Source organism: Pseudorca crassidens, chromosome 5, assembly GCF_039906515.1.
Source record: "Pseudorca crassidens isolate mPseCra1 chromosome 5, mPseCra1.hap1, whole genome shotgun sequence".
Lineage (NCBI taxonomy): Eukaryota > Metazoa > Chordata > Mammalia > Artiodactyla > Delphinidae > Pseudorca > Pseudorca crassidens.
Genome location: NC_090300.1, coordinates 67,683,868 through 67,695,303, shown reverse-complemented (window position 1 = coordinate 67,695,303; position 11,436 = coordinate 67,683,868). Strand labels below are relative to the sequence as shown.

At 36.5% G+C, this 11,436-nt stretch overlaps 1 protein-coding gene across 3 annotated transcripts in view; it reads left to right on the top strand.

The window, feature by feature from the left end:
* The window catches only part of EHHADH (enoyl-CoA hydratase and 3-hydroxyacyl CoA dehydrogenase), a 51,833-nt gene that overhangs the window by 2,029 nt on the left and 38,368 nt on the right, over positions 1–11,436 (top strand). For 2 of the 3 annotated variants that reach the window (XM_067738318.1, XM_067738319.1), the window contains exons 2-3: positions 2,941–3,044; positions 8,007–8,179. In XM_067738318.1, the coding sequence (XP_067594419.1) occupies positions 2,941–3,044; positions 8,007–8,179 (277 nt within the window). The remainder of the gene's footprint in view (positions 1–2,940; positions 3,045–8,006; positions 8,180–11,436) is intronic. The other variant, XM_067738320.1, reaches the window with a different exon arrangement.

Genomic DNA, 11,436 nt, shown 5'->3' with positions numbered 1-11,436 from the left:
TCCACTTGGGAATAAATGCTTTCTTGCCCTTTCCCATCTACCTTCTTCTGAACTTATGTTTAGGTAGAGGTGTGTGTCCCAGCACATTCATCAAGTTTAACAGGTTCCCAATTTTTTTTTTTTTTGCTTTACACTTTTCTTCTTCCCTTCCTTCCTTTCTCCCTTCCTATTTCTAATTTTATGTGGGAAGTTATTTCTTCCTAGCTAAGTGAGAGATTCTTATTTGAATATTTTTGGGCCCAACCAAATAGTTCAAATCTTTCCTTGCTTCCTTTAGCCAGCCAGGTTTCCTTCTATTCAGGTGAATGCCAACCCTCTTTACAAATGTAGGACATGTCTGATTACTAGGCCCATCTCCCAGAACAATGGCTTTCACACTTTTTAAAATTATAATCCACACAGGAATCCATGTTTTACATAGCAACCTAAGACACACACACATACGAATACATAACTGAAAACAAAGTTTCGTGAAACTTATTTGTTTTGTTTGATATATTATATTTTCTTTTCTATTTCTTTGTTTGAAGAATGCTGGTCACAAGCCACAGCTTGATTCGCTGACCCCCTGGCTTTAAAAAATTGTCACAAGAAAGGCTTCCTATAGTGACAGAAGCTGAAGATCTTTGGTCATCACTCATGAAATGTTACCTTTAGACTCCATTTCTCCATGCCTGACAATATTAAGGGGAGAAAATAATTTCTTAACCCCTGTGACCTTGACATTGCTGTGAAGTTGTTGTCCTTTTCACTCAACTAGAATCTAGTAAAGCTATATCTACTACAGCCATTTTCATTTTTCTTTTTTTCCTGTGTTTTATATTTGCAAAATTAGCAAGAACATAAGAAATAAAAGAGTAGGGGTTGGTTGAAATGGGAAAAGCCAGCCTTGTCTCCTCAGTGGCGCAGATTGGGCTCATTTTCCAGCCATCATTTACCCAGAAGGAAATATGTGCCTTTTGGACTTCTCAGTAGTATGGATGGTTCAGAATCAGTTTTCCATTAGCAGATTTGGTTTCTAATTAACTAGTTGAAGGCAAGAGGTTTTGTTTGATTTCAGTGGGGTTAAATGGTGGAAAAAAGGGAATTGCCATAAACAAGGGTAAGTATCTCCTTTATTCCCTGAGGTTTTAACTCAGTTGCTGGTCTGAACAATCTGGCTTTATGGACATTTGTTGTTGTTTGTTTTAAGATTTTTTTTTCACTCTGTATAAAATGTTCCCCCAATACTTAGAACTCTAAGGCAAAACTGATTGGACTCTGGTTCTATCGTTTTTCCTTTAAGCAATTCCTCACCACTCTTCCCAGTTCTCCTCCTTTATCATCCCTTGGCACTTGTTGATCCTCTGCTTCATGGCAAATTCTCCTCTCTTGGTCTCTGTGACTTTGGGCTCCCTTGGTACTGAATCACTCTGCTGAGCCTCTCCCACCTCTTAGATCATCTAGATCTACCCTCAGCTCTCTGTTCTTTTTCTTTGGCAGACTCATTCAATCTTGGCTTTAACTATCTCCTCTGTGGATGACTCCCTCATCTACTGAAATTTGGCAAAGTCTACTACATGCCCTTTCTTTCCCAGACCTTGCCTTTACCGCCTAAATTAGTTAGGATTAGGCTTGGCTGCTAGTGACAGAAAACTCAAAATCATGATGGATTAAATAAGAAAAAGTTGATGTCTGTCACAGCAGCGTCCTGGAATGACTGGTATGGCTGCTCCACAATCATCAGTGATCCCAATTCTGTCTATCTTTTGCTCCGCCATCCTCAATAAACAGCTTCCACCTCTTGATCCATAATGGCTGCTCCAAATCTAGCCATCATATCTGCATTCCTGCCAGAAGTAGGGAGGAAAGAAAAAGCAAAAAGCATACCCAATCCTTTGAGGACTATTCCCAAAAGTTGCATGTACCAAATCCGTTTCCATCCCATTGGCCAGAAATTAATGCCTCGGGCTGACCTTACTGCTGGGAAATGTAGTCTTTATTTTGGGCAGCCATGTATCCAGCTAAAAACCAGATGTTTAATACTTCGAAGAATGTTGGGATGGAGGGATATTTGGGGGTAACTTGCAGCCCCTGCCACATCACTTAGACTGTTATTTTTAGACAATTTCAGTTTCTTATATTATGCCAATATGACAAATTGAAAAAACTTTCTTGGGACTTCCCTGGTGACGCAGTGGTTAAGAATCCGCCTGCCAATGCAGGGGACACGGGTTCAATCCCTGGTCTGGGAAGATCCCACATGCTGCGGAGCAATTAAGCCCGTGCGCCACAACTACTGAGCCTGCTCTCTAGAGCCTGTGAGCCACAACCACTGAGCCCATGCGCCACAACTACTGGAGCCCAAGTGCCTAGAGCCTGTGCTCCACAACAAGAGAAGCCACTGCAATGAGAACCCCATGCACCACAACAAAGAGTAACCCCCGCTCACAACAACTAGAGAAAGCCCACACTCAGCAACAAAGATCCGACACAGCCAAAAATAAATAAATAATAAATTTATTTTTAAAAACAAGACTTTCTTTCCTCTCGGGAGTTCCACGTCACTTTCTTTGTACCTTTATTACAGCACTTATTTTAGTGTGATATTGTGTTGTGTACATTTTGTTCTCCCTAGGATGTTGTAAGCCCTCACTGTACATAGGATATGTATATAATATTTTTAAATTGATAGTGCTGATTCTAAGTGGTCAAAGTTACAGCAAAATGTAGGAAAACACTTTTTTTTCCTAAAGTTTATGTGTTTAATCAACTCAGTGCTTAATTTACAGTAAATACATTTATTATTTGTTAAATTAGTGAAAGTTTAATGATAAGTATCTAGGATTTTTATACATCGTGTATATGTTTAATTTTTCATTGTTAAGAAAGGAAAAAAAACTCTGAGATGGTAGAAATTTGATTCTGACTCATGCTTCATGTAATTTTTTTCCCTTTTAGTGAGACTGTTCTCCGTGGAATAAAAGAGGGTCTGCAGAAAGCTCTAACAGACCATACAGTAAAAGCCATTGTGATTTGTGGAGCAGATGGCATCTTCTCTGCAGGTAACCAGTGTCTAACCCTCTCCCATGCTCTCTGAAATCCTGCCACAGACTGAGATCAATGCTGCATTATCTGTTCTTGTGGGTAATACTATAGTGTGGGTAATGAATATGGGAGTTGAATGGGAATGAGAAACATTGTGGAGAAAGAGACAAGAGTCATAGGAGAGAACCCAGAGAAGATGCTGACCTTACTCTCTTTTATATTGGATTGGGCCTTTGGAGGACATTTAGTTCCAGGCTTGATGGCTATTATAGCTGCTAGTATACATCTGCTGGTACATATCTGCTCTGCATGTGTCACCATCCTATGCGAGCTTGGGCAAGTCCCTTAAATCTCCTGAAACTCAATTTCTCTATTTATAAAATAGATACCATAATATTTATATCTTAACAGGTTTTTGTGAGAGTAAATGAGATAACACATCTGAAAGCCCTAGAGCAGTGCTTGCATGCAGAACATGTTCGATAAATGTTATTTTTTATTTTACACAGAGTCCTGCAATGGACTTCATTTTTCTTCTGATAGTCACCCATCTCAGTGACCATGCACTCTTTATTGGGTTATCCTGTGAAGATGCAAAATAGTGACAAAATACGGCAAAAGCATCTGAAATGGTGATTTATTCACTGGTATTTGTGGCACCTTTTCTTCTTTTCCCAAATTATACCCTTTGACAAAAGTTCCATGGATATGAAGGCCCATGTATTCTTACTGTAGCCAGAGGAATTTTTTTCATTTTTCTTCTTCTTCTTTTTTTTTTTTTTTTGGCCAGAGGAATTTAATGTATGTCGTGGTAACCTGAGAAGAAATAGATGTTGAAATCATAACAATGAATAAATATAAACACATTAATCATTATAATAATTACCGTTTAGTTTACCTGCTATGTGCCAGTACTGAGTAGCTTATTTACTTATTAACAATGAAAATAGTAATATTTTTACATACTTTATATTTTAATCCTCAGTAAATCCTACAGTTTCCATTTACAGATGAGAAGGCTAAGCCTAAGAGAAGTTAAATAGTGGGCCAAACATTAACCAGCTATTAAATAGCTTACTCAACTATTTGAAAACTTAAGGTTGGGAGCCCAAGATGGTGACTTTGAGGCATGGAGTGAGGGATCAGAATTATGAAAAATCAGAACTGATATTTCTTTGTAAAAAAGGAGGTAGGAGGGCTTCCCTGGTGGCGCAGTGGTTGAGAGTCTGCCTGCCGATGAGGGGGACGCGGGTTCGTGCCCCGGTCCGGGAGGATCCCGCGTGCCGCGGAGCGGCTGGGCCCGTGGGCCATGGCCGCTGGGCCTGCGCGTCCGGAGCCTGTGCTCCGCAACGGGAGAGGCCACAACAGTGAGAGAGGCCCGCGTACTGCAAAAAAAAAAAAAAAAAAAAAAAAAAAAAAAAGGAGGTAGGAGAGAACGTAGAGTTCAGAGGCAGCAAAAATAATTGTTCTGGAAAAGCATTAGGGATTGTCAGACTTGACTTAATGGACTTAGATAGAACAATGCGCCCAGCAATCGGAAAATATGTATTCTCCAATCTGCAACATTTACAAAGGTTGATCAGCTACTGGACTGTGAAAGCTTATCTCAATAAATTTCATTTAGAATATCTCTGACAACAGTGCAATCAAGCTAGAAATCAATAACAAAAATATAACTAGAGATTCTCATGTGTTTGGAAAATAAATTCATTTTTTAATAACCTTTGAGTCAAAGCAGAAATCATAATGTAATTTAGAAAATATTTTTAACTGAATGATAATAAAAACAATATATAAAACTTGAGGGATACAGTTAAAGCAAAGCTTAGCAGGAAATGTATGGCCTTAAAGGTATATATCAGAAAAGAAAAAACAATGAAACATATTGTGGTATTCCTATTAAGGAACTGACAAAACAAACAGTAAAATAGATCCAAATGAAGTAGAAGGAAGGAAATGATAGAGGGGAAATTACTAAAATAGAATACGAATGTGAATCAAGAGAACAATAATATCAAATGTTCTTTGAAAATACTAATAAAATTGATAAAGCTTCAGAGAGGCTTATCAAGAAAAAAAAGAGACAATACAAACAATACATATAAAGAATGACAAAAGGGATATCACTGAAGATGCTCTAGCCATTAAAAATGATAATATGAACAAGTAAAAAAACAGAGCTTACAAAATTGATTCAAGAAGAAACAGAAAACCATTAAAGAAATTGAGTCAGTAATCAAAAATCTCACAAAGTAAATTCAAGTCCCAGATGACTTCATTGGTAACCTCTAACTGAAAAGTCAAGGAAAATATCATTCTAATTTTACACAAACATTTCTGAGAATAAAAATAAGAGGGAACACTTTCTATATTAGTTTCCTGGGGCTGCCATAACAAGTGAGCACAAACTGGGTGGCTTAAAACAATAGAAGTTTATTCTCTCAGAGTTCCAGAGGCTAAAAGTTCAAAATCAAGATATCTGCAAGGCCATTCTTTCTCCAAAGCCTCTAGGGAAGAAGCCTTCCTTGCCTCTTCTAGCTTCTGTGGTTGCTGGCAATCCTTGGCAATCCTTGGCTTGTTGCTGCATTATCCCTATCTCTGCCTCTGTCTTCCTGTGGCTTTATCCTCTGTGTCCAAATTTCCCTGATCTTATATAGACCCACACTGATCCAGTATGACCTCTTCTTTACCTGATTATATCTGCAAAGACCCTATTTCCAAATAAGATCACATTCACAGGTTCTGGGTGGACACCGTTCTATCCAGTACACTTCCCAACTCATTTTGTGAGGCTAGCATAACCTTGATAACAAAACCTGTCAAGAGAGTATGAAAAAGCAAAATTAAAGGCCAATTTTATTTGTATTTTTGTTTTTTGTTTAACCTAGATATAAAACTCTGAAACATTATATAATAAAACTGAATCTAACGATATATAAAAAGCATGATATATCACTTTCATCCCAGAAATACCAGATTCATTAAACATGAGACATCAATGTAATTCATCCTATTAAAAGATTAAAGGAGGAAAATCATGTGATTATTTCAAGAGATTCAGAAAAAAACACTTGGTAACGTTTAGCATGCATTAAAGATTAAAATTCTTAGTAAACTAAATATAGAAAGAAAATGTCTTCATCAGGCAAAATGTATCTATTTTTAAAAACCTACAGCAAACATCAAACAAAATGGTAAATTGAATGCTTTCCTTTTCAGAAAGAAATAAGACAAGGCTGGCTGCTATCACCATTTGTATTTGACATTATATTCTAGGCCCTGGCCAGCCTAGAAAAAGAAATAAAAGGTATAAGCATTGGGAAGGAAGAAACAGAACCATCATTATTCAGAAGAAATGAGTGTTTGTAAAAAATAAATCTATCAGAAAATTATTAGAATTAATAATAGAATTTAGGAATTTTGCTGGATGTAAAATCAGGATCCAAAAATTAATTGCATTTCTATGTGCCAGAGATAAACAGTTAAAAAGTGAAATCACTATACTCTTGTCTGTGCCTTGGTTTCTATAAAATTGGGATGATCATACTAACCTTTTGCTGCAAGTAGAAGAATGTAGTATAACATTTAAGAATGTGAACTGTGTAGTCAAACTGCCTGAGCTCAAATCCTTATTCAACCAGTTACAGAATCATATGTCTGAACTAGTCACTTAACATCTCAAAGCCTTAAACTTAAACTTGTAAAATGTTAATAGACTATTTAACTTAGGTGTTAAGAAAATTAAATGAGACAATATATGAAACTACTTAGCCCAGTGCCTTATGTATAGTATTTATCCAACAAATGTTAATTGCTTCTGTTACTTGAAAAATTAGTTTAACCTAAAGTTACAGGAATAATAGACATGACATTCAGACTGAAGTTCACCTTGTTTCTCTAGAACCAAAAGGAATCTAAAAAAATAAAAATAAATAATAACAGTAGAGTGTGAAATATGATGGATTGGTGAGAAAAAAAGCACAATCCCTGGATGGATGCTAGATGAGGAGCAGGTAGCAAAAAAAAAAAAAAAAAAAAAAGAAAGGCTGAACATGAAATAATTAATTTAACTTTTTAACTTGTACCAGGCTTAATATTTTCAAAGAACATATAATGCTATAGGGGAAAAGCTCACTACTATGTATAATGTTATGTGAAAAAAGGAAAATATAAAAAATGACTTTACAGAGTGTTCTCAATATTGTTAAATATATATATTATAGTAAACATTCATTTAATTGTCACATCAGTTATTTAAGATAGGTATTGAAACAAAATGGTTAAATAACTTACTCAAGGTCACAAAGCAATTTACATACATGCGTTGGGAAAAAACTAAAAATTCACCAAAATATTACATTGTTATCTCTGTGTGGTGATATTTGGAGTAATATTTTTGTCCTTTATAATTTTGTGTATTTTTCAAGATTTCTATAATGCATATGATTTTTATAATTAGGAAAAGCAGTAAATGTTGTTACTTTTATTGATCACAAAAAAGTCTATCACAGAAATGTAATTCTAAGCTGATTGATTAACATATAACTCACAAATATGTCTTCATTTTACCCTGAGGTTTTATATTGTAATGACTGATGCCCTTAACAAAGATATGGGTCTAAATTGCTGTGAATAGAGTTGGTGAACAGTATCATGCAAAAAATGGGAATGGCTGACTCAATCTTAGAATCTTTGCTTCCCTTTTCTGAGCTTTCAAATTTTTCTAAAAGTAGAGTTACTACTATCATATGGAAAGACAGATTTTAGATTACAGGACTTCTGATAAAGATTTGAGGATTTTCTCTCATATCTTTCTACATTTTCCAGGCTACTTGTTCCTTTACTGTGTCTGCAACCAAAGGATAAAGAGTTTCATGGGTCCAAAGAGATCTGAGATTCCTTAAGTGTAATCTGGTAACTTATTGTTCTATAGCAAAGTCTTCTTCAACTCTCTTTTTTCCTTGTCTTTGTGTTCTTAGGTGCTGATATCCGTGGCTTCAGTGCTGATAAGACCTTTGACTTGACATTGGGAAGTGTAGTAGATGAAGTACAGAGAAACAAGAAGCCTGTGGTGGCAGCTATCCAAAGGGTGGCTTTAGGAGGGGGACTGGAGCTGGCCCTGGGCTGTCACTATAGGATTGCCCATGCAGAGGTAACAGAGGGGATCCATATGGGATTTGATGTAGGGAGCTTTTCTTTAGAGCAAGCTCTAAATGTAGTCATAAGCATCAGAGGTGATCATTTTGAATGGTTAGCTTACTGGTTCACAACTCTTAGGTTTTTCTAGCACTGGTGTTCAGCTGTTACATACAAGTACAGTGTTACTCTTTGTTGAAATGTTGAAATATGTCCATTCTAGTTGATAAAGAGTTACTACCCTGAGCCTGTGACTGTCCCATCACTTCCCCTAACCCTAGCCTTTGGACCTTCCCATGACCCACTAGTTAAAGGGGAACTCCTGTACAGGACACCCAGGACCTTGCTCTAGTACTATGGCCCACATCAGATTTCACTGAGCTATGCTCATGCAGTATGAGGTATTAATATTTTGACCATCACCCCTGAGTGTACATACTTATTTAAATTTTTGTTTCCTATCTCAAACATTTCAGTTTTGTGGTCTCATAATTTTTAGTACTTAAGAAGACAAGTTCCTATTGGAAACTGTGCACAACTAGTAAATCCATGTATTTCTGGAAATAGATTTAATTTGGGTTATTAGACATGTAGATTGAGGTTTGTGATACCAGTCTTATAATAGTAATATTTTTATAAGTAATACATTTTTCTAATAATAAAGATAATATTCATCATTTTAATAGACTATAAAATACAGGAAAGTACAAAGATGTAAAACTGAAGTCACCATAAACTCACAGTTCAGAAATAACCACTATTGACATTTTATTTTTTTCTTCCTTGTCTTTTTCCTGTGTAATTTTTTTCTTCGCAATCTTTTTTTTAAAAAAAAAATACATTTGGAATTTTATTGTATTTCACTTGTAGTCTATTTTCATACTAATACTGTATCTAAATTATTATTAAATATTCTTTATCCATTTTACCAATCTCTACCATTTACATTTAACATAATTACTGATAAGGAAGGACTTTTGCCATTTTGCTATTTGTTTTCTATGTCTTATATTTTTTCATTCCTCAGTTCCTCCATTAATGCTTTTGTTTGTATTAAATGGATAAGTTCTAGTACACTTTTAATTCTCTTATTGTTTCTTTCACTGTATATTTTTGAGTTGTTTTCTTAGTGGTGGTTGCCCTGGGGATTAACATCTTAATTTCTGATAAGCTAGTTCAGATTAATACCAACTTAATTTCAATAGTATGTAAAAAATTTGCTCCCATATAGTTCTGTTACACACCACCTTTATGCTGTTATTGTCACAAATTATATCATTATACATTGCATGCCCATCAACATAAATATATAATTATTGCTTAATGTAGTGGTCTTTTAAATCAGGTAAGGAAAAAGAGGAATTGCAAACAAAAAATTACATTAATACTGTCTTTTATATTTACCTGTGTAGTTACCCTTTAACAGTGTTCTTTATTCCTTCATGTGGATTTGAGTTACTGTCTAGTGTCTTTTCATTTCATCCTGAAGGATTTCTTGTAGGGCAGATCTGCTAGCAACAAATTCAATTTTTATTTATCTGAAAATGTCTTAATTTGCCTTCATTTTTTAAAATAAATTTTTATTTATTTTTTAATTTTGGGCTGTGTTGGGTCTTCATTGCTGCAATGTGGGCTTTCTCTAGTTGCAGTGAGCGGGGGCTACTCTTCACTGTGGTGTGCAGGCTTCTCATTGTGGTGGCTTCTCTTGTTGTGGAGCATGGACTCTAGGCTCACGGGTGTCAGTAGTTGTGGCTCACGGGCTCTAGAGTGTAGGCTCAGTAGTTGTGGTGCATGGGCTTAATTGCTCCACAGCATGTGGGAATCTTCCTGGACCAGGGCTCGAACCTGTGTCCCCTGCATTGGCAGGCAGATTCTTAACAACTGCACCACCAGGGAAGTCCCAATTTGCCTTCATTTTTAAAGACTAGTTTTGCTGGATGTAGAATTCTTGGTTGACAGTACTTTTCTTTCAGTACTTTGAACGTGTCATCCCACTGGTACTGGTCTCCCTGGTATCTTTTTTTTATTTTTAATTAATTTATTTTTGGCTGTGTTGGGTCTTTGTTGCTGTGTGTGGGCTTCATCTAGTTGCGGTGAGTGGGGTCTACTCTTCCTTGTGGTGCGCAGGCTTCTTATTGTGGTGGCTTCTCTTGTTGCAGAGCAGGGGCTCTAGGTGCATGGGGTTCAGTAGCTGTGGCATGTGGGCTCAGTAGTCGTGGCTAGCGGGCTCTAGAGTGCAGACTCAGTAGTTATGGCACATGGACTTTGTTGCTCCGTGGCATGTGGGATCTACCCAGACCAGGGCTCGAGCCCAAGTCCCCTGCATTGACAGGTGGATTCTTAACCACTGTGCCACAAGGGAAGCCCTCTCCATGGTTTCTGATGAGAAATTTGCTGTCAATCTTATTGGAAATATTCCTTAAAAATATCATTTTAAATGGTTGCATAATTTTTCATCTTATAGATTTATCATAATTTATTTAACCATTTCCCTATGTTGTTTTAATTTTTTATAAAACTTATAAATAAAGACACATATCCTAAGTGTTCCTTTTTCTGTGTTCCTAATACCATGACCTTCTGCACACTGAGTGCAGATCTAAGTTATAAGCAATAGTAAGTCAGGGGATAGGGATGACCACTGGTGGGAAAAATGGTGATCAACTGCTAGGAAAGCCTCATGTGAGAGAGGCTCAAACATTCCAGGTATTTTGGAGCTGTTGGCATCACAATTTGGGCAAATGGCAGTCTGTATTTAAGTACCCTCCTCCTCCCATCCTTATACCTGGAAAATGACTAACAGAACTTTGGCCACTTGTAAGGCAAAGAGAGACATGTGATTAAGGTCTCAATCTCACCCTCTCATCTGGACTGAGGTTGCTGCCTGACTTTCTTCCTTTCTTCCTCCCTTCCTTTCTTCCTCGCTTCCTTTCTTCCTTTCTTCCTCCCTTTCCTTCTTTCTTTCTTTCTTTCTTTCTCTTTTTATAATAGCTTCATTGAGATATAATTCATATACCATATAATTCACTCATTTAAAGTGTACAGTCCAGCGGTATATTAGTATATTCACAGAGTTATGCAATCATTACTACAGTTGATTTTAGGATATTTCATCACCCTCAAAAGAAACTTCACACCTTTTAGGAGTAAACCATCATTTCCCTCTCCCCCAGTCCTAGCAATTACTAATCTACTTTCTGTCTGTATGGATTTACCTATTCTAGACACTTCATGTAAATGAAAACATACAATATGTTGTCTTTTGTGTCTGGT